The sequence below is a fragment of the Loxodonta africana genome, chromosome 11 (genome assembly GCF_030014295.1).
Source record: "Loxodonta africana isolate mLoxAfr1 chromosome 11, mLoxAfr1.hap2, whole genome shotgun sequence".
NCBI lineage: Eukaryota > Metazoa > Chordata > Mammalia > Proboscidea > Elephantidae > Loxodonta > Loxodonta africana.
Window position 1 is genome coordinate 51799677 of NC_087352.1, and position 24202 is coordinate 51823878.

A 24202-nucleotide genomic window follows, 5' to 3' on the forward strand; every position below is an offset into this window, starting at 1 on the left:
CCAATGTCCTGGCTGATAGGATTGAGCCACTGGATATGTTCACCCTAAAGCCTGTCTTTTCTCGGGACTTACTGCTTTTCTGGGCTAGTAAATTTTCTATATTTAAAAAAATATATATTATTTAAGGGGACTTTTAATTGGACTGCAGCTTAAATCGCCTTATCCTATATATCTCCATTCTGAGTTCCAGACCCACAAATTAATTTACTTTGCAGGACTTTTATATTTGGATGAGCGCTAGTCACTTGGAACATAAAAAGTCTAAAATATACTTTTTTTTTTTTTAAATCATCCTGCCCCTAAACCTGCACCTACATCCATCTCCTACTTTCCCACATGAAGTTAATTGCTAAGCCCTGTCCATTCTATTTTCACAGTATAACCCTGCATTGTCTGTTATGTTTATTATTACAGTAGTGTCTTACGTCCTAACTAGTCTCTTTGTCTCCAAGTTCTCACTTGAATAACCCACCATTACCACTGCTGCCATTTTCAAGATGCACGTAGAAACCTTTCACTTTTGTGCTCTAGTGCCTGCCCAAAGCCTTCAGAATAAACAGTAAACTTCTTAGCATGATGTATGAGGATATATCTCCTTTGGACCCTGCTCAAACGCAAGATTTCTTCATCTTCTACCTGCAACTTATACACCTTATTCTCCACGTTCTTGTGTGCCTTGCCATTCCTGCATGAAGAGTGCTGTCTTCTGCTTCAGTGCCTTTGCACATGTGGTTTTCTGTCCTTGGAAAGCTCTGGGTCCTGTGAGGTGGCCAAGCTTTGATTAGGCAGAAAAGAAGTGATGATGCATTACCAAAATGGCAAACACTGCCACTTAAAGTCCTCCTTGGTACAGATGTCTTCTTGGACCTAAGACTGCATCTGATACCTGTTGCTGCTTCCTGGCTTTTCCCATCCACAGTAAGACCTTAACCTTTGGTGACCAAACTGACTCTGCTGTATCCCCTGCTTGTAAGCACCATATCCAGACCTGACACCAGCCGTTGACGGTAGTCATTATTAAGCTAATGCCAGAGATCTCATCTTAATCCAAGAGGTATCCCAGCTCCTCCCAGACTCAGACTCCCTCAGTGGACCATCCACAGCCCAGCCCACCATAGAATAGTTGGCCCTGCTGAAGACAGATGTAAGAGGAACCATTGATTTAAAGACTATTCATAACCTCTCCCAGCACGTTAAGTACAAGTCTATTCCTTGATACAGTGTAGTGTAATGGGTAATCATTGGAAACACGTATGTACAAAATGTTGAGTTGGATGTTGAAAGGTAGGGTATGGGTGGTAAGAAATCAAGTATATATTTATTAAGGAGAGTCAGATGAGTAGAAGAGCAAAACAAAGAGCGGTGAAAAAATTAGGATGGGGCAAAGCAGACTGCCTGAATTTTTATGTTTTTAAGGAATAGCTTTTTGTGTTCATGGAAGTATCTATTTGATATGCTGAGAAAAAAGAAATCCAAGTGCCCTTCACTTTTGTAAGCTGACTAGTTTTTTGTGCGGAGGGCAGAAGCAACCCAATCACTGCTTTGAAGCTTAAACTGGGATTCTTGGTTGATGACTTAACATCGTGAGGCCTGATTTTTCATCTGTAAAATGAGGGTAAAAAACTTACCTCAGTAGCGGTCATGAGAATTAAATGAGACTATTTGAGTAAAGGCCTCTCACAATGAGTGATTGTTTTCATTGCTGTGGTGGTAAATGGTAATAGCCAGCTCTTCACAGAAAAATAAAACAAAACGTTGATTTGTAATGGCTGCCAATTTCCATGGGGCAAATGTTCCCACCATGGCCAGTTTCAAGTTATCAGTGTGAGAGCACTGAACATAGACTTGGAAAGATACATGCATAATACATTTCAGCTCTCTAGCACAACACTGGTCCCTTCTTTCTACGTTAGATTCCAGAAAAAGTTCAGGTGTTTTCACTTTTTTTTTTAAAGCAGAATAAATCCTTACCCTCCCAACCATTATGTTATGGTTTGTTTGATTTTAGTCACAAACCTGTATGATGATTGGCACAGAATCGGTGACTGAATTAATAGAAAGACTGAGAATAGTGTGAGATGAGAGATGCTGAGCTGTAGTAGTTTATTCCCTTAAGTTAAGCATGAACCTTTCTCTTAGGCCCCTTTGAAATTTTGTATCACTACATCCTAAAAAGATGTTTACCTATGTTTTATTGACTATGCAAAGGTGTTCAACTATGTGGATCATAACAAATTATGGATAACATTGTGAAGAATGGGAATTCCAGAACACCTAAGTGTGCTTATGAGGAAGCTGTACACATAGACCAAGAAGCAGTCATTCAAACAGAGCAAGAGGACGCTGAGTGGTTTAAAATCAGAAAAAGTGTGCGTCAGTTGTGCCCTTTCGCCATACTCATTCAGACTGTGTGCTGAGCAGATAATATGAGAAAGCTAGATTATATGAAGAAGAATGTGGCATCAGGATTGGAGAAAGCTTCATTAGCAACCTGTGATATGCAGATGACACAACTTTGCTTGCTGAAAGGAAAGAGGAACTGAAGCACTTATTGATGCAGATCAAAGACTATAGCCTTTGGATTACACCTCAACATAAAGAAAACAAGAATCCTCACAACAGAACCAATAAGTAACATCATCGTGATAAACAGAAAAGACTGACGTCAAGGATTTCGTTTTACGTGGCTCCACAATCAACGCCCAGGAAACGGTAGTCAAAAAATCAAATGACATATTACCTATTATATTACATTGGGCAAATCTGCTGCAAAGGACCTCTTTAAAGTGTTCAAAAGCAAAGATGTCACTTTGAGGACTAAGGTGTGCCTGACCCAAGCCATGGTATTTTCATTTGCCTTGTATGCATGTGAAAACTGGACAGTGAATAAGGAAGACTGAAGAAGAATTGATGCCTTTGAATTATGGTGTTGATGAAGAATATTGAATATAGCATGGACTGCCAGAAGAACGAACAAATTTGTCTTGAAAGAAGTACAGCCAGAATGCACCTTTGTCTCATTTAGTTTGGACAATCCCTGGAGAAGAACATCATGCTTGGTAAAGTAGAGGGTCAGCAAAAGATAGGAGGACCCTCAATGAGATGGATTGACAAAGTGGCTGCAACAGTGGGCTCAAACATAGCAGTGATTGTGAAGGTGGCACAGAACCAAGCAGTGTTTCCTTCTATTGTGCATAGGGTTGCTATGAGTCAGAAGAGGGCACCTAACACCAACAATATCCTAAATCACCAATACTACATGAGTGACCATTCTAGCCCGTATAACTCTCTCTAAAATTCGGCAACATTTATTATTTCTTTAGCAATCAAATGCTGCCTTTTATGGTTGTGTGATCTTTCTCCCAAACTAGATTACATATTTCAGAAAGAAAGGACTGTATTTTATGCTGAATTTTGGTGCCATATATCATGCTATAATAATAGTAATAATAGTAGTACTAATAATACAAGTAGTGGTTACCCATCTTGTGTGTATGTTCCTACTGTGTCCCAGGTTCCCAGATAGAATGACCCCCATTTTACAGAGGAGAATACATATAATCAGAGATGTCAAAGACTTACTCCAAAATTGCATAAGTAGCAAGCAGCTCACACCACAGTGGGTGATGTTCAGAAGGTAAGGGTGGAAAGAAATAATGGCTAATGCCTGTATTGGGCTTATTTTCTTGAGACAGACAAGAGCAGCCTGAGAACATTTGGTGCTCAGAGGGAGGAAATGCTAAGAGGGGAAAACAAGTCTGAAAGGGAGAGAAGGATAGTTCAAAGACCAATCTCCCCTGCTTCACAATTTTGACTCATGCCAGCTCTAACTGCGTATGTTTGCTTTCCTTGGAAGATAGACTCATAGTGCCAGAATTCACGGAAGTCTGTCATAGAGGTTGCGTTAGTCAGGGTATGCTAGTTGCTGGAACCAGCAGCCTCCAAACTTCAGTAGCTTAACACAGCTTTGGTTCATGGACCAGCATAGGTTGGAGGTGGGGGCTCTGCTCCCTATAGTCTTTCATGCGCATTAGCTCTGCCATCCCCTGGGGTCTCAGAATTTCGTTAGATTCTTTCTGTCTGTCTGTGTCTGGTCAAAGAGGAAAGAGAGAATATGTGGAGGATTGCATGGGAATTTTGGGGCCATGCTTGGAAAAGGCAAGTATTACTTCTGCTTACATTTCATTGGCCAAATCTCAGTCACATGGTTGCATCTGACTACAAGGGAGGCTGAGAAATAGAGACTTCCTGTGTGTTCAAGGGAAGATGAAATTGAGATCAGTGAATACCTAGCGTAGTCTGAGTCACAGAGGGTTCCACCAGAGTCCTGAAAGTTAGGTGCGCTGCTAGTTTACAGAAATTCTGGGCTTTTGATGAGGCAATACCTCTGACGCGTGTCCAGCCCCTCGATGACACTGGTTTTGAGGCCTGCTGATGGTCTTTAACTGGGTTTTCTGAAGAGAAGATAATAATGCACATGTCAGGAGCTGTGTGGGACAATAAAGGAAGTTGTGACAATGGGAATGATTTGTTCACTATCAACGGATATCCAAACACTAATTCTTATTTATAGGTTTCAACTGAAACCTGCAGTGTTGATGAGGAAGAAAGGAGAAAGGCTGGTGCAAAAAGGTAAAGGAATGGTGGGTAGAACAGAGGTATTTTTTGTTTGGGAACGCATTGTGATATCTTATATAGTTAAATTTTGTTCCTTTTAATGAAGTACCCACAACCCAGTGCCGTCGAGTCAAGTACTTACTTATAAATAATATGGAGGCTTTCCCCAAAGTAATATTTAACATTTGTAATTTTCACTTTAAAGGTTGTACCATCTTTAATTTGCAAAACTGGTTATTCCTGTGTAGATCTAATGTCATATATTTGTGGTCTTTCTTTGGTTTCAGAGCAACTGCTTGGCAGAATCTTGTCAGTGCCTGAATTAAAGGAAGAGGGAAAAAAAAAAAAAAAAACTGGGGGAGGTGGGATCTTTTAAAACAAATTGTGATACATTTGATAACAGTGCCGAGAGTACATTTGGAGTCTTGCGTTGCGTTGGCCATTCTTTCGGTTTCATTCTGTGTTTCTGAGGCCTGCAATGTGCCTTTTCTTGGGCCATCATATTTGCAATCGCAGATTGAGCAGTTTCTTTTGTGTACCACTTGCCTCCCAGAATTTGGCCCAACAGTTTTGAGAAGCTGAATGATTTATCGGGGACAGATCAACTGAAATGTGGCTCAACTTTAGTAAAGCAGAAGGAATGACATAAGGTTAGGTGACTGATGTGTGAGTTTTTGAATTTGATTTGGTTTTACATGGAAAGGTTGAAGCAATGATCCATGTATTCTAATAAAAATCATCAGTACAAATCAAATAAAATCTGGCTTAGTGGCGATTTTCCCACTGTATCACTCATGGCTAGCCTGTGCTGTTACAGACCACATTTGGCAGGCGCTGTTTTTTCCTACAACAAAATCTTAAAGTTACATTGCAATCTTTGCTGTGCTAAGAAGGCATCTTTTCTAATCAAACTTTCTGCTAATTTCATCAGATAAATCATTATTCTTGAGTGACAGCCCTGGTCTTCCCTGCACCCCTTTCCCCCCTTCTTGCTTTCCCTCAAGGATGCCTGGTTATTGTCATGCTTCAGATCTTTTCTTGTATCTCCTTTCAAACTAAGGAATTTCTTCCATTCTTGAAGAAGAGTTACAGCTTTTTACCACTCTACATACTGAATTGGTTGGTTTAGTACATAACAGCAGCTCATCTCTTTCTGACCAGTTGACCATTGGTTCCGATCAGCCCCAGTTGCAGACCTGCTAGGAGAAAAAATGCTTATGCCTATGTCCACAAGCTGGACAAGTAAATTAATGCAGATGTGTTTTGACTACTTCAGTTGTATGTGTGTTTTAAAGCACTTGAAAGTGAAAGTAAGAGCAGCAACATGGTGTGGAGAAAGCCATGATCCATTTTTGTCATAGCACTGACCTCCTAGCACAGCCCAGGGTCTTCCTGAAACCATTGCAGAATTTGTGCCTTTTTGGCAAAACGGTGTTATATGGGATATAGGTGAACACGAGGAGGAGATTAGCCGTTTTGTTTTCATCGCGGGCATGATTCAAAAATTTAAAGATTATGTTAACCTGTTGCTGTCAAGTTGATTCCGACTCATATTTTCATGGCTTTTGTTTTTACTCTTTTAAAAAGTGGTGTTAACCTATTCACATATAAAGATGAAGCTTCTTTTAATCCTTATTTCATACTTTAAATGATTCCAGAGGTATCTTTTTAAATGAGGTGAATATAAAAGCTTTTTGGAAAGTAGAAAGCACGATGCAAAAGTATGGTTGTATTATTCTGAGATAAAATATAAAATCCTTAAGCTACCAGACGCTCTGAATGATCTGACCAAAAAGGAGCTATCAGTTGAAAAAGTTGCAACTTACAGGAATTGTTTTAAATAGGATCATTGATATCAGGAAACTATTAGTAAATTCAAGTGTGTGTGTGTATGCTGATTTTACTGTCTCTCACACGTACGCCACACACATTTATAGGCTCAAATTAAGAAAAACCTAGGCAGCGTATGCCAGGCATTTCACAGAAATGAAGTTGGGAGGAAATTTTTCCAAGCATTCATATGATGAATACACCATTCAGTTTATAAAACGACAGGGCTAAAGGGACCATTTTCATGTTACATGGATTAAAAAAAAAATAATAAGTTAATTCACTCAATATTGTTAATTCACTCAGTATTGTATAATAGCCTATGTTCTATCAAATAGCAAAGTTCCACTCACAGCCTTTTCTATGCGCAAGAGTTACTGCCCACTCTGTTCTTGCAGCTAATTCATTTGTATACCTGAACTTTAAATGTGGAAATAATATTCTTTGCAAGGTGTCAGTTTACTTCTTCCTTTTAACAAATTTTAGATCTGTTCCCTACTTTTTTTCACCAGCCTATGAAAACCACTAGTTTTTTTTTTTTTCCTTTTTCACAAGTGTACTTGTCTTTATCAATTTAAATTTAATTGGAAAGTGCTACTGCCATAGCATGTTTCTTTTACACAGTGGTTTATAGAATGTGGTAGGAGGGGTCATAAGAATGGCCAGTTGGGGTAGTGTCAGCTCTAGAATGGATTAGCTTGGGCTCAGGCATTGCATTCACTCAAAAGTGGGTTCCTCAATCTTATCTCATCTTGGCTGAATTCCTTCAAAGTTAATAATATATTCTATTAATTTGTTCTGTTCCCTGATCTCCCCTCTCTTCTCCCACCCAGGACACAAGGAAGGGCACTACTAATAATCGTATCTCTTAAATTGGTGTAAATAAATGATTGAGGAATATTTCTTACAAATTCAAATAGAACACAATTTACAGTTTAGTTTTGCATTTATTGTCTGACATTTCTGTGATTTTAAAAGTTAGGTGATTATATAGCAACGATCTATAAGATTTTCCTACGAAACTGCTATGGGTCATCTCTGGGTATGAGCGTGGAGAGACTAGGGGTTGAGGGAATTTTCTATTCACAATTTTACCTTATAAACTTTTATTTGTATATATATATATGTATATTTCAGTAAGCATGCAATTAAAAATTAGTTTTAATGGTTATAAAGAATCGCCCCATAGGTTACTGTTTAGTTGCATGGGGATTGTATTAGTAATTATACGGTGGAGAAGTCACGTAACACCTTGACTAGATGATCACAGCTAACCAACATTCTATCGTGTGGCTTTATATGCAACATCCTGGAAAAGACACAGGTCGCTTTTGTAGTATTATGGCCAAAGATGCGTTACCTAATCTTGTCATGTAGAAGTGTCAGGTAAATGCAGATTGAGAAATATTATAAAATAATTGGCCTGTATTCCTAAAAAATATTAGTATCACAAAAGGAATGGAAAGACCAAGGAACTGTTAATGTGAGAACTAAATGCAATACATGATCCTGGGCTGAGTCCTCTACCAAAGAGGGAAAAGCTACTTTGGAATATGGACTGTGGATTAGAATAAAAGTATTGTATCCATGATAAATGTCCTGGTTTTGATAACTACTCTTTTTGTTCTTTGGAAATTTGCACAGAGAAGTATTAAGGGGTAGAGGAATAGAATCGATATAGTCTACTCCTGTGATGTGATGGATTGCTTTTATATGGCCTTTCTCACTGTGATCTTGTAACTTCCACCAAATGATTCAGTGGGACTATGCAGATAAGGTGCTTGTGGCCCACCAAGGGGATTGGACAGCTTGTTAACAATGTAAATAAGGTGCATGGCACTCTTGTGGGGTAGGACCATGCAAATAAAGTGTATAGAACCCTAAGGAGGAGATTGGTCAGTTTTGCCATTCCACCAGGCTTAAAATGAGCCATTCTAGAGGTGGACCCGACTACCGTCACAAAGAAGAGATGGGAGCATAGCGCATCCTTTTGACCCAAGATTCCTGTGCTGAGACCCTTCTAGACCCAGGAGACAGAGAGAGAGAGAACTATAACACTGGAGATGGCAAGAGAGTGAGAAGCAGCAACAGAGAAATGGAGGCAGCAGAATCAGGAGACCAGCAGGAGAGGGCATGGTGAGCTTCTCAGCCCATGGAGCAAGAAAGCTGAGCACCTTCGGGCCAAGGTTTACTGGCGGAGTAGGGTGTTTCTGGGCACTTTTGGCAGAGCTAGAGAACTTTCTGACATTTGCCCAAGCAGGGCAGAGGCTGGGCTGAGGGGCTGAGGGCCAGAGAGAAGCCTCTGAGGAGAGGCTGTCCTAATCGAAGAACTGTATGCTGAATTGTAACCTGGTACCTCCCTAATGAAACCCATAACTGTGAGTGTGGTCTGTGAGTTCTCTGTGGCTCTTGCAATAAATTATCGAACCTAACAGAGAAGTAGAGTGCGGTAGGAGGGACAGTTGGCATCAGAATTGGTAAAAAGGTTGGAAGTATGTTTGACCTCCGCCTCATAGCAATCAGCCTTGGGCTGTTGATCTCGATTCTTCTACCCCCTGGTGAAGTTAGAAGGGGTCAAACGCCTGCACCGTGTCATTATTACAACCCCCAAATGCTTCAGAAACAATAAATAGTATAGTTTTAACTGTATTATAATGAAAAAACTTCTAAAAACAAAAAAAGAATAAATACAGGAAGCATTTAAAACTATATATATTTTCTTGATTCCAACCCTTGATCTTTTCTTAATGAGGTCGCTGGTGGGACCAGGAGTTATGTGTGTGTGTGTTTTTTTTTATTTTTAGTAAGGTTCCTCAGGGGGGGTTGATGGTCAGACATGCTTGGGAATCCCTATTTCAGATTATATGTTATCCTTTCAGAAGGAATTGCTAGAATCATTTGAGATTGGTCCTCTGTCAGTAGATAAGTGGTAGAAACTCACTCAAAATTGGAGTGAAAAGGCAAAGATTGATTTTGTTTAGTTTGAGTCTATGAACACAGTATAATATTGTCCTTTTTGTGGGTTATAGTCTAGTCATAGCAGCCCATAGTTAACCAGGTGACTCAGTGTTCTTCCTACACCACAAAAAATTAGACATTTTGCTTCAATTCATTCTCTCACAATTCTGATTAACAATAGTGTACTATATGGTTGAGTATCAGACTGTAAATTTAGACAAGATGCATACTTTTGAGCCCATGGAGTAAAATAGATTTTCCCCTTGATCCAAGCAATTACAATTTCACTTTTATAAAGTATTTCAAATTCATTTTTAATGGGTTGCTTTTCTTCAAATACAAGCAGAGGTAGATTTATAAAACTGTAAACAGTTTATGCATTTTTTTTTTACAGATTTCCATCGCATGTGTTTTATACTGATTTACCTCTTTTTAATTGTACCAGAGGTAAAGAATTAGTAATTTAAAACAGTAGGAACTGCATGTTCTGCTGTGATCAAGGAATTAGATAATCTGGCTTGTTTGCTTAAGGGGTCTGTATCTTGAGACTTTTATAGGGCAGTATTAAAGCTCTGAGCCCTCTTATTATGCCAATACCCAGAAGATTGCTTTAATGAGAAGTAAAGGGCCTTTTTCCAATTACAAGGGAATAACTGTATTAAGTTCCTGTGTTATGTCAACCTGCTTTGATTTGATTACTGTGAAAGAAATGGATTTATCTGTCAGTGTTACTTAATTAAGCCTTCTCATTGATGTTTTGCAGAGTAATATAGTGTGGTTTGCACATTTAAGCCCAAATACAAAGAAAATTGGCCTAAAACTAAGACGTGACCCCTGAAGATAATGTGGGAGATTGATTACTTGTCATTGGCAGGTCATAGGCTGCAGTGTTACACACCCGTGGAAGGGCTGGGATGTGGAAAGGCTAAAATTAAAGTCAGTTTATGGCAGTGATTATTTTAAGCAAAAGTGGATGTACTAGAAAACTGTATATTAGAGAAGACTTTTGAACACTTAAAACTGTTGGCTTCATCGGTGTTAGTCAAGCATCTGATATGAGGAGAGGAGAACAGAAGAAACAGGAGAAATAGACTGTTCAAGTGTAAAAGGTAATAGAATAAAAAAACAAAAAGCAAGAGGAACGGATGCCGTTTGGGAGAAGTGGACCATTGTGGTTCTGCAGCGCAATAACAGCCTACAAATATTTCAATTAAGCCAGCCTGCCCCTTCCCTGAGCTTCACAAATGGCACTCCAGGGAGAAGCGGGGTATAGGGAAAAAAAAGAAGAAAAGATAAAACTGTTATGTGTTTCATCTTGGTTCTTTATTTTCCCTATTAGAATACACTTAATAAATTATTTATCAAATAGGTGTTTTAAATACCAATTTGTATTTCTTAAGTCATTACAATGTTATGGATTTGCCAATAAAAATTACATGTATGATTTGAAAAATTCATGTATAAATTACATGTGCAGATTATCAGAGCTATATAGTCTATTATATTGAGAAATGAAACGTATTCTTAAATTCATTCCTTTGTAGTATAACATTTGTTTTCTAAAATATCTACCGTTTATTTCTCATGCTTTGTGATGTACTTGTAAATATGTCTATGTAATTAAAAAGTTCTCCAGATTATTTTCATTTTTAATGAAAATGGTTTGAAGCTGATATGTGTAATACTAGAGTCACATGGCATATAGGTTTGCTTTTCCCCCCTCTAAGACTTGAGATAAATCAGTTTTCTTCCAGTTGTTAGTCCCACCTGGTTTGAAATCAGTTTAATTCCCAAGCACATTATCTTAGACTGATTTCTTAAGTGGTTTTAGACTCCTCACATTTTAAAAAGTGAAAGCGGGCATATACAGTTTACATTATTGTACTCTTGCCTCAGTTATTCATAGTTCTTCTTGTTTCTGAGCTCTTGCTTAGAAAGATGGGATCCTGAGAGGACTAACTTTTCTTGAAGACAAAGACCTGTCTGGATAGTTCCAACAATCTGAAATGGAAAGCTTCTAAATATCTCTGTGTATTTCAAGTTCAGTTACTTAAGTTAGAATATCGTTAGATTATCATTGACAAATTATATGGATTGTTACAAAGGATGCAAGGTTACTTTTGTTCCAGTTTCGTAGCAACTGTCCACTCACCTCAGGTTTTCAAGAGGATTTCTGAGTTTAAGAATAAGGAATACCCACTGGCATTTTTATGACATAAAAGTTATGTATTTCATCTTGTTACTTCCATATCACCTCAATTTCATATTGTATGAAAATGCTTTTCTTGTTCATAGTACTGTTAAATGGACTTAACTCTCTGTTTTAAGTATCTAAGATTATTTAGTGTTCATTTTGGTAAATAGTTTATTTTGAACTTAAGGAAAACAATATTGTTTTAAACAATGTTTTACAGGAGACATTAATGCAAATTTTAGGTGAAGTTTAATAGGCTAAAGCCTTGCAATAATTCTCTTTTGAACATTTTTTTCCCTACTTTACTTTCCCATTAGTATTTCTACATTTTACTTTTACTTATACAGTTGGTACAATTGTACAGTTACACAATTGAAGTGAAAAATGTAAAATTATCCTATGCTTGACCATTGAGGTTTCATATTGATAAGGAAATCGACTAGCTCAGAGAGTACCAGAGTTGATGGCAGTGATGTATTGGGAATGGAAAGCCCAGGTCTTCATTCTTTATATTTGAAGTATCTTAGATTTTGCAAGGAAAGCATCACCACAACCCCATCCTTTGCTAGGTCAGATCTGGGAAGTGCTGGAAGTTCTCTCATCAGTGCTGAAATCGTTCAGTGTGTAGCACACCTTGTTTCTTACATGAACAGAAAGAAGTGATCATGGTTGTGTGGACGTTGTCTATCAATATTTGAAGCTCCTCACTCTCCCTACGTCTGTAGGAGTACTCAAATTTGACTTCAAATTACTCTACTTAGAGCTCTTATTATACTGGGTGCTAATGAAAATGTGCACATCCTTAGCACGCTCTTTGCTGATGAAATATTTTGAACTCTAAATTCATCTGGCACTGACAGAGAGCATATGCCATCTCAGTTTGTGTGGAGGGCTCAGCCAAGGGTTCTTCCTGGACTAGGAAATTAGTAGGAGCCACAGATGTACGCAGTCTGTGAGTCTCCATAATGGTGTGGAGGATATTTAATAGTGTCTGTTGTTGCAGTGAGGATTTGAGGCAGTGTAGACTTCAGCATGTTTCAGAATGATTATCTTTCCAGGAAGAACTTAACAACCTCAGTCTCCAGACACATCCCTAATATGTGGAGCTTTCATCAGGAAATCAGTATATTTCTACAAGAGGAGAAATTTGCACACTCTTAGAGCAATGCAGAATACCTCTTTGGTTGTTCCTTTGACTTCACAGAGCACTAGGGCGCTGCATATTTGGCATAATCTGGTCTCTAAGTATGGAAAGGACCCATGTACAACTCTAATTACCTTAAACCAACAGGATCAGATAACCCTCATACTTACTTACTCAAAATATAAGGTAAACTTACATACTGTTTAGCCTATGTCATTAACTTGTGTCTTGAGTTCACATACAAAACTTTGACAGTGTATCATTTGTAGTAGATATAAAATGGTGAGATAGATGGAAAATATTCTAAAGGTAAATGGAATCACTTTGCAGATCTAATGCTTACTGAATTCTTACTGTCTGGCTTGTACAATAAAAGGTTATGGAGAAGATGAGATTTGTTTCATTGGCTGTTTCAAGATTGAGGAGAATATTTAATAGTTTCTGACCTGTTCTGCAAAACTAGGAGTCATAAGAATGTGAGACTCAGATTTGCTTGAATAAATCACAATTTACATATGTTATGTGTTTTTGATTATCGTAGCTATTGGAAGGTCTTGGGAAATAAGCCATTCATGGTACCAAAGCCACCGTTGAGTCAATTCCGACTCATAGCGACTCTATGGAACAGAGTAGAACTGCCCCATAGAGTTTCCAAAGAGTGCCTGGCGAATTCCAACTGCCGACCTTTGGTTAGCAGCCGTAGCTGCGCCACCAGGGTTTCCCCATTCATGGTACCCAACCCACTGCCGTCGAGTCGGTTCCAACTCATAGCGACCCTACAGGGCAGAGTAGAACTGCCCCATAGAGTTTCCAAGGAGTGCCTGGCGGATTCAAACTGCTGACCCTTTGGTTAGCAGCCATAGCACTTAACCACTACGCCACCGGGGTTTCCCCATTCATGGTGAAAAAATAGGTACTATTTATTGGGTATTTACTGTGAGTCAGGCACTCCCCATTGAGTGTTTAAACATGTGTTAATTAACTAATTTACCTTAACAGCAACCCCTTAAGATTGGAAATACTATTATCTCCTTTCATAGAGGTGAAAACCAAGTCACGTAAGTTAAATAATTTGCCCCAAATACACAGTTACTAAGTGTGGGGGCCAGAGAACCAACCAGGTCATTTGGCTGGTCCTTTGGCTCTCAGGGGAGAAACTTAAACAGTACCCTAATCTTTTGGCTTTTAAATAGCGCTAGAATGGGAGTGAGGAGATCTAGGTTCTAGATCTCTCTCTCTCTCTCTCTGCAGATAACTGTGTACCTTTGGATATGAAAACTAACCTTTTAGCCCCAGTTGGTAATTTACAAAATTTCCGTGGTCAGTTAGACAGTGTCTAAGTCTTTTTCCAACTCTAAAATTTTTGTCTGGCCTCCTCTCCGGGTCAGATCGCCCGAAATTGTTTTTGCTGTGCTTGTCTTCTGCTAGACTTTTCTGTACCTTTAAGGCAAATGCGTCCTGAGAATTCTTTGCACAAACTTTCTGGGTACAGTTATTTATTCTGCTTCCACTTTCTCTAAATGAGAGGAGTTACCCTCTTTGCTTCGCATTTAGCCTGTCCCTCTTGTATAATTGTCATGTGACACTGATTATCAAGTCTAATTAAATTTTTCCTATATCTTCATTTCCAGTCCAACGTCTTCTAAAAAGAAATTTCTCAGTCTCCCACTTCTAACTGGCTGCTCAGCATCTTTACTGGAATCTTAAGCCTATTTAAAATCACACTCCCTGAGATTCAGTCAACCTGGTTTTCTTTTACATTCATCTTTTTATTAAAATGGCCATAACTGTAGTGCAAGCACTGTCATTCCTTTAAATCATTTCCACTGTCTCAGCTCTCACCCCTGCCTCACAAAAAGCCCTCAAATACTTAACAGCTTGATCTTCCTATGGCACCAATTTGATCTTGTCAAGCTGCTGCTCAGAAACCACCAATGACTTTCCACTGCTTTCTGATTGAAGTCTAAACCCTTATTTTGGCGTTTAAGGCCCAAAATTCTTTATGAACTTTCTGGTTCATTCATACTGGTCGGTTTGTTTCTTTGTTAACAGACCAAGTATATTCCTTTCTTTTTATGTGTTTAGAATTATAGTTTTCTGGTCAGGCTACCAACAATTCCTTATTCTGCAATACACCCACCCTAGCCCCACCCCCCGCAAAAAAAGAAAAAAAAAAGTCCAACCAACTACACTCCCCAAACAGTTCCTGAAATACTGCTGTGGACCATTATGGCTTGGGAGAATAGTTTAAAAATCACCAGTTTTGCTCAGCCTTTCATTTTAATTTTGGTTATTGTAACTTTCATTTTTAGAAATTTTATTTGATTCTTTTTCATATCTGCTGAATCTCACTTTCTGGTTTTCTATTCCTTGTAGATACATCCCGTTCTTGCCTTCTATTTTTTTAACCATAGTGAACATAGTTCTGTAATCTCTGTCTGATAATTTTAATATCTGAAATCTTCGAAGGTTGTTGTTTCTTGTTCATTTGGCTTTCTTTCCATTTGTGATTGGCTGTTTTTTACTATCTGCTGTTCACTGTCCTTGAAATATTTTTGTGTGAATACTAGGGTGAAGACACCTTCTTTCAGGGAGGATTTGAGGTTGTACGCACCAGGTGCCTAGGGCTCAACTAATCTGGAACCAATTCAATCCGAATTCAAGATTTCTTAAGGTTGAATTAGGGGGGAACCCAGATAATGAAAATTCGGTTTGCGAATTTGCGGAACGATCATTTGTGATTTCTGATCACAGGGATGTCCCCAATTCTGCTCTGTACCAAGACAGCTGTCTTAGCAGTCACTTATCTTCTGTTAGATACCCCATTTTGAATGGGTCCTGAGTTTTCACTTCTGTTCTCCTTGACCCAAGAGGCCATTAAATGTTTTAGGTTGGCACATGTCCTCAGGGCAAAACTGTCTTTTCTTCCTCTCTGGGTTCCAGCTTTCACTCTGATTTTGTTTGATAATTCTTTGTAGCAAGCTGGCAAGATAGTAATGTTTTGTGTTTGTATATAGTTCTGTATTCTTTTGTGGAAACGAGAGGATATAAGCTGACAAATTCACTCTGCCTGGGCAAAAGTGACGGGAGGCAACATTTGAGCTGGTTATGGAGAGAGATGTAGGTTCTCACTAAGGAGGCATTTATGGTGGTGGGGAAGAGCACTCACTAGCCTTAGCACCCAGTAGTACCTGGGTTTGCTTCCCAGCTCTGCTGTTAACTGATATCTTGGGGATTTATCCCATCTAAGCTAAGCCTCATATTTTTAAATATATGAAATGGGAATAATAGCAGTGTATTTAAAGTGCTTAGCACAGTGTCTAATACACATTTAAGCTCACTAAATATTAGCTGTTATTTTTTGAGAGGTCAGGGATGGTTTAAGCAGGGAAAATGGCGGGTACAAAAACATGGAGGTATAAGAGTGTGTCCCTGTTACCAGCAGGGAGTAAGGAATGGCTAAGTGTGTAGGCCATGTGCAGGGTTTACGTAAAATGTGAGTCTGGGAAGAACATTGTAAAGGGAGTGTGGATTGGATGTTGCTGAAACCAGCAAACCAAATAGGGACTTAAGCTAGTGGAGTGAGAAAGGCTATGATCTGTGCTTTTGATAGGCAACTGTTGGTGGTGTGGGGGATTCATTTGTTTTGTGTTCACAATACAGTGGGCTGGTGGTTCTCAGCCTCCGGTGTGCCTTGATAATCACCTGTGAACTTTGTTTAAATACTGTGTTTCTTGGTTCCCCCCCAGAGACTCAGCTTTAGTGGGTCTGGGCCGGACCCTAAGAAGATGATTTTGAACTGATCATCTTAGGTTGATTGAGTTGTGGGTGGTCCCTGGATCCACTTTGAGATGTTCTGGAATAGTTATTGAGGAAATGCTTGATAACTAACTGGCAGGTCTGATGAAGCTCAGTGGGAGGGAAGATGGAAATAAAAACTTACAAGTAACATGTTTACATTCATTATGAATTTCAGTGATGCACATTATAGCTTTGTCTCCTCTTGCTGTGGATAAGTGAGTGCCAGTTATATAGATATGTTTTCAAAGATAAAATATAATTAGAACTTATGAGATTGTTCTGTTGGGTTTGGGAGTGCTAGCAATTTGTCCTTATCCTCTAGATCTAGCAGGAGGCTGAGGGAAAGAAAAGCCTGTTACAGAAAGAGCTATAAAAGGGAGGAAGCAGAAAGGAAGGTGCAGCAGCCTGAGGTCAGAAAATGAGAAAGATGGAAATGGGAAAGGATGGGAAAAAGAGCAGTCAGACCCCATTGGTTGGGAATCTGTTTGTGAAGGAACCCAGCCAGTATTTAACCTGTTTTGAAAAAGCTGGACTTCTAGCATTTTTAATTAGTGGATTGCTTGCTTTTGAAATTGCCCAGTTGGGAATACCCAAGTTTTGATGTGTTTTATCTGCCTGCTAATTAGCAGCCTGCCTAGTTGACCATGTTTTTTTTTTCTTTATTCTGTGGACAGGAGATGTATATGAAGGTCTCTTAAAACATTCCAGCTCGAGTCTGGGTTAAAATGTATAAGACACTGTATTTAGTAAGAGTTCTTGCTAAATTATATGTGAAATTTCAGTACATTTTTTTTTCTCCAACTCAGTTCTTCCTTTTTGCTCTTTAATACAATTTTCCCTTTAGCACATGGTTTTTCAATCTCGGCATCATTGACGTTTGGGGCTGGATAAATCTGTGTTGTGGGAGCTGTCCCTGTGGATTATAATATGTTTAGCATCATCCCTGTCCTCTGCCCAACTCAATGTCAGTACCAAAAAAAAAAATCTAGTTGCCCTTGAGTTGACTCCAACTCATAATGACCCCATTATAGCACTCCCCAAAAATGTCTTCAGATATTGCAAAATGGCCCCTGCGGCCAAAATCTTCCTGATTGAGAACCTCTGGCCTTCCTCCTTTTCTCTGCTTACTTTTCAAGTTGGAAAACCCTCTTTTAACATTGAAAAGGTAAATGGGTCCCAACAATGTTAAGTCTTAGGGGAGCTGGAGGCATTCTGATCTGTTCCGTGATGACTTTTGGCCAAATATAATGAGAAACTTCTCAAATTAATCCAGGCTGACAGGCTTCAGGTGCAGAGGAAATCAAGATGTGTCAGACTTCTGAAAACTTGGAGTAGTTGAGAGATTTTACTATTTTACTTTTTTTTTTGACTAAAATATTTTATTTTTGGTTAAGAAGAAGTAGAACCATGTAGGCTACACATCTCGTTTGTGGAAGTTTCCTAAGTAACTTCTTCGTGTCCTTCAGTTAGGTGTACGCAGGATAGGCCATTAGGTTGTTTAACAACAAATTTTGGAACAGGATTGCGTCTTTTCTCCAGACTTGATGTACTCCCCAGAACTTTCTTGACATGACTTAGAGCTCGCAGTGTATTGATTTTAATTGTCCACAGGGAACATCTGTTTGTGGTTGGATTATCTTCTGAGCAGCAACTAAAATATCATTTGTTATAATAAAAAAAAAAATTCAAGTTTAATGGTAATAGTTGCTTTTTGTTGTTGTTGCTATTCTATCTGCTAAGATACTCTAAAACACCGTGTACTCCACTGTGCCCCAAAATAAATCAATTAATTACACTATGATGATTACTTCTGCTGATAATAAAATAGCAGTAATGAAAGGAATGACAGTAGTGCATTAAGAGAATAAACAGTATCATGGAAATGTTAGGAAACACAATAAATGGGATTATGTCTCCTGAACCGAAGCTTCACACCTCCTCCTATTCTGTCAGAGGAAGTTTGTGATGGCCGTCTGTTACCAGCCGTGATCAAAATAATAGAACGCCGAAACTTTTATACTTATCAAAGGCCTTTCATCAAAAATTTCAGCGCCATCCCGAAATATAGAGTGACTGATCTTTAAAACACTTTTATGTTTTAAGCAATTAATGTGGCAATTTAGCTGTTATATTCTCCATCCTTGAGTATTTGCCACTCGAGGCACTTACTGAGCTTTTAGTAACCAGGTCAGTGTTGGAACTTGGCTGATACAGAGTTTAGAAGCACCCATCTTTCCAGTAGTTCATGTGGGTCTTTTCGGCATCATTTGTCAAAATAAAGCTTGGCTTTGTAATGTAATAACTTTTCTTTCCAGGCCTCAAAGTCCAGATGTAGGGATTGTAGGCCAACCGGTATATCTTGTTAAAAAACCAAACAAAAACAACTGATAATAATAAAGATTAAAAAATACTTGTGTTTGTATATATGTATATTTATGGGTATATATATATGTGTATTATATATATATAAAACATCTAAACATATATGCAGAACAGTACTATAGATGGTACAACCCAAAATAATCCTAATATTCCTGTAATGTGTACTGGTAGAAATAGACTATTGAATACTTTTTTGTCTTGTATTTTTTGTTGCATGTCTGCTGTGTGGTATGATAATCCTCGGCTAGAGAAGAAAAAGTATCTAAGCTTTATGGCAAGGATGCTGCTAGTGTTAATATGTATATTTACCTTAATTTTTTAAAATATATTAAGGTTGTGTTGGTATATTTTTTAACTTATTTTGTCCAAAAAATTTTTAATAAAACTTTTAAGTGCAGTTTCTTGTCTATAAAAATTGAGGCTATGAAACCCTGAAGGATGGAAGTAATTTTTATGTTTCTACCTCTGGTTCCTGAGGGTCCAGTTCATTTCTGCCATGAATTTAAATGAGTTAATTTAAGTAGATGGGTCAGAAGCCACTGTCATCGTGGTAGCCTTGTGCCTGATTCTTAATTAAAGGCAACAGGAGATTAATTTGAAACATTAATTTAAAAGTGCACATACAAAAAGAGAAAATTATTGCGAGAAAGCCTAAAGAACTTTTCTCTTGTCCCTAGATGTAGAAGACAGAGGTAGCTCAGGGTCCTGGGGGAATGGAGGACATCCAAGCCCGTCCAGGGTAAGTATATCTAATCTTTTTTCCCATAACCAGACGTCCCACATATGTAAATTGACAAACTGAATGTGAGTTTCTCGCACATACACAAAACCAAATGGCACAGAAATGTGTGCATACTAGTTTTAAATGAGGATCAGCTTGTCTCTGGAATCTTTGTTTCATTCTCTTATCTGATGCTGTTATTGAATTTGACACCTGTTTGACTTCTGCTAACCGGGAGAAAAAAATCCTTCATTAAATATTTGGCCTTATCTTTGCCGGAAACCCTGGTGGTGTAGTGGTTAAGCGCTATGGCTGCTAACCAAAAGGCCAGCAGTTCGAATCCACCAGGCGCTCCTTGGAAACTCTACCAGGCAGTTCTACTCTGTCCTGTAGGGTCGCTATGAGTTGGAATCGACTCGATGGCAGTGGGTTTGGTTTTGGTTATCTTTGCCAATTATTGATCCAGTTCTATGGAAAGTTTTTTTTTTCGTTGTGGATGACATGACTTTAAAAACTCCTCATCTCCTTGTATGTGTTGGTAGAAATAAGTTATTGAAAAATTTTAAAGAATAGTATGAGAATCTATCCTACCATACACCCTACATAATGAATCTTTGCGTTGATTTCGTTTTGTAAATACTTTATTTTTCTACCACTAAGGCCTTTGGGCACCAGTTGGGTTTATCCATTTATTTGGTCCCAGAGTTTTGCGGTTCTTTTTCATGGTTTTCCTCCAGGCATTGGTGGTTGGTTTGAGCGTAATGAGAAGACCATGGGAGTCTGGGGTGAGGGAGAGGAGCAGGCAGTGTGCATTTTAGTTATATGACCTTGGCATGTCATTTCACCTCTTTGGTCCTCATTTTCTTAATTTGTAAAATGAAGAAGTAGAACGAGAGGATCTTTTATGTTCCTTCCAACTTAAATATGTATGGTTTTATATACAACATGTCTTTAATGGAATCATTTCTAGACCTTCAGAAATCCATGTCAGCTTTCATTATATACATCTAATGCCCCAAATTAAAAATAGACTGCCGCTATCTAGATGAATCATTCTGTAGGGATGGTAACATTTTATTCTAATGATTCACATTAATTTGCTGTGGGGAGAGGTCTCTATTTTGGCATAAGAGGCAGGAAAAGTAATCAGGCTGTCAAAAGGAGAACATTTCAGCAAGCTGTGGTTATACATTTCCACCTGTCCTTTGGCATTGTGATCCTCACTCTAGTCTGCAGTGTACAGCAGGATCTCTAAGCTTACCAGTAACGTTGCTGAGCCCTTGCACCAGCTGTCGAGTTTGACATTCTAATGCATTATATGGATGGTTTGAGGAAATCTTTCCTCCTCCTCACGTTACAGTCTGCACTTGCAGAAATAAATCCATTTCTCTTGACAGCAAGTGTAGGAGATGACAGAACTTCTCTTTATCGTTAGTTCATTCAGATTTACTTAATTTCTCAGTCAGATACAGTCATAGTAATTATAATTGTGTTCCTTAGAACAAGGCCCATTTAGAATCATCCTGGATTTTTAAATGTAGTTTTCATAAACTGTTTCTCTTTCTCAAGAAATACCTCAGTGAATCATTTTGAATTAATATATTATAAATTATGTTTTGTAAATCCAGGGAGTTTGTTTGGGGCACATTATTTGTGGTAGACTGGTACTCGGACAACCTTGATAAGTTTTTCTTCCCTCATTTGTAAAGTGATATGCCATCTACCTTGTGGCATTGTGCTGAGGGTTAAATTAGCTAATGGATATTATACTTTTAGTACAGTATTTTGAATAAGGACACTTAATAAATGATAATTAATGTTATGCAATGCCTGGTATAAAATGAGTGTAAAACACATAGATATGTATTTAAAATGTGGCATATTTTTGTGCCAGCATATTAGCAGAATTAGCTTATGCTGTCATTCACATTTTTATAAATGTAAGATTGGGGTTATGTGGGGGGAAAGTAGGGTTGTTTGTCCGTAAGTTTCCAGTCATCCTCTAGTGAGGTGATACGCATTTTCATTCATACAACGTCCAACCTTTTTTTTTGTGTGTGGGCAGATTCTGCACTTTGCCTAACATGCTAACTGACACCTCTGAGTAAATTCGACTTAGACTTTGTGGGCATTGCAACCAGCTGAACAGAATGATTTTTTTTTGGTCATTTTTATGCACCTTATTTAGTAGACTGAAATTTGTACCATATAATACAGATGATTTTAAGGCTTTCCTATGTATTACCAAATTTCTCCATTCAATTTAAGTGACTAGGTAGCTTAAAAGCATTGCTTTAATTTTAAATTCCCATGAAAACGATGAGATAATCCTAACAATGAAAAATTTCTGCCAAAAATTAATGTCTGCTTTAAAACTTTCTTTTTGTGGCATACTTTGTTCAAATCCAGAAATACTAATTTATGCCAACTGAAGTTTTGATGTTCTTTTGTAGTTATATTGGGATATTGGTAACATTCTTATATAACAATTACTTATGGAATAAGTTAGTTCTGTTATAACACACGACAGTAGCTATACCAAAACTTTGAAATTTTGATACCATAAAACCAAATGTTGTTTAAATGACTCTGCTTTGGTCTTTCAAAAGGGATTCATTACAGGCTATGGGCAATTTTCCTTATGGCCCAGTTTTACATTTTTAAAAATAATATTGGCTTGCCAATAAATCATTTTTTTTATTGTGGTAAAAATATATATAAGAAAACATTTGCCAATCCAATATTTTCTACGTATACGATTCAGTGACATGTTTTGCAACCATCAGCACTATCTGTTTCCAAATTATTTCACCATTATTAACAGAAACTCAGTGTCCCTAAAGCTAAGACTCCCTCTTATCCAATCCCCGCCTCCCCCCCCACCTCTGATAACCACTAAAAAATTTTGGTCTCTATACGTTTGCCTATTTCAGACAAAAACAGTAAGTTTGTCTGTTTGTAATATACTTCATATGCATCTAATATTTTATATCCATTGTTTCATTTAATCATATCACTAACCTCATAAAGTTTTTACTATTATTATCATTCCTAAGATTTCACTGAGGAAAATTTAAACTTTGCAGACTCTAGAGACCTCTTTCCCCCTGTACCTGTGAAGGCACAGGTTCTTCCTAGTGAGTTTCCAGTGTGGGAATGATGGACTCCACCTTTGGATGGGAGAGAATTCATAGTGGGGTTATGTTTGCATGCTGATGTATTAATGTGAAATGAGAGCTCACTCTGTTCTTTCATTTACAGAACTATGGAGATGGGACTCCCTATGATCACATGACCAGCAGGGACCTCGGGTCACATGACAATCTCTCTCCACCTTTTGTCAATTCCAGAATACAAAGTAAGATTGATTTTAAACTAACACATACCTCTTTGAATGCTTGCTTATGTTTTACCGTGGAAGGAAAAATAAATGCCCCAGACAAAGGTTCTTGTTTTAGGATGTTGTGTCTTTTGATGCTTTACTATAGCATTTTTAAATTGCAGAAAAATAATGACAGGCCATGCTTGGTAAGAACACATAAAGGACTAAGGTTTACAACTGTGTGGAATTAAATACTTTGAATGGTACTGAGCCTACGTGGAAACTTTACCTTGCTTAGACATAAACCACTCGTCCTAGTTTCAGCATTGCAATCATAGTTTTCTAAGCTAAGGTTGGTGAAGTCAAAGCAGTGAATGCTTAAAATAAAAATATCATTTTAGTCTTGTCAGTTGGCAGTGATCTATAGTCAGTATTAGCTCTGAGTTTTTATTGAAGGAGTTATGGGAATGTATTAATGGGCTTAGTGTGCTTAAATCAGAGTCATGTGTTCAAGCTGAATTGTAAAATATCACTGTGTATTTATCAAGGCGTGAACTTTAGCACTAATGATCTAGGCAGACACTGTCCTGCTTCACTGACAGCAAGCTACATGTAGTTTAAGGCAGTCTGTGGGTTTCAAGCACACACTTCATACGGGTGCCCTTAGCATATTTTTCTGCTTTTGACTACCCTACAGGGATATTTGTTTAACAGCAGCAACCCAAGAATGAAAAGGTAATTCATAATGACTTGAAAGGTCCCAATAGCTAGTAACTGTATTTGTGAGTGAAAAAAATGATCTTTGCTCTGCTAAATGTGAGTTTTTAACAATATTAGTAAATCTCTCAACCTGGCCAAATTCTATTGCAAATCTGTCAATAAACGAAGTTAAATCTCTTGGCACGAGCTGTTGGACTCCAAGGAAAACACGCAGCCATAATTATATCATTCCGAAACCATAATCGCAAATGCTTCCAAAGAATGCCCTAATTTTCCAGCTATGGAAGCTCTACCAGTTATTTAAGATGCACTTAGCCCTTGAAGCTCAGCCTTTTTTTTGTTGTTGTTGTTTTTGGTAAACATCAAATCCATTTAAAGGAGTTTCAGATATTTAACATAGAACAGTCAAAGCAGAGGAATACTGCCAATTTATTTTTAATGGATAACATCATATGGTTGTGCCTTTTAGTGTCATCCCTACTTTAAGAACCAGGAAGTTGTGTTTGGTCATAG

The 24202-nt window shown here is 38.1% G+C and overlaps 1 protein-coding gene across 11 annotated transcripts in view; it reads left to right on the forward strand.

Annotated features, from left to right (window-relative positions):
* The window catches only part of TCF4 (transcription factor 4), a 392330-nt gene that overhangs the window by 111721 nt on the left and 256407 nt on the right, over positions 1-24202 (forward strand). For 10 of the 11 annotated variants that reach the window (XR_010323446.1, XM_064294480.1, XM_010586727.3 and 7 more), the window contains 2 exons: positions 19604-19665; positions 22909-23005. Coding sequence is in view for 10 of the 11 variants with exons in the window: in XM_064294480.1 (XP_064150550.1) it covers positions 19604-19665; positions 22909-23005 (159 nt within the window). In the remaining variant the exon portion in view is untranslated. Of the gene's footprint in view, positions 1-4309; positions 4633-19603; positions 19666-22908; positions 23006-24202 lie in introns of those variants that run through there. The other variant, XM_010586724.3, reaches the window with a different exon arrangement.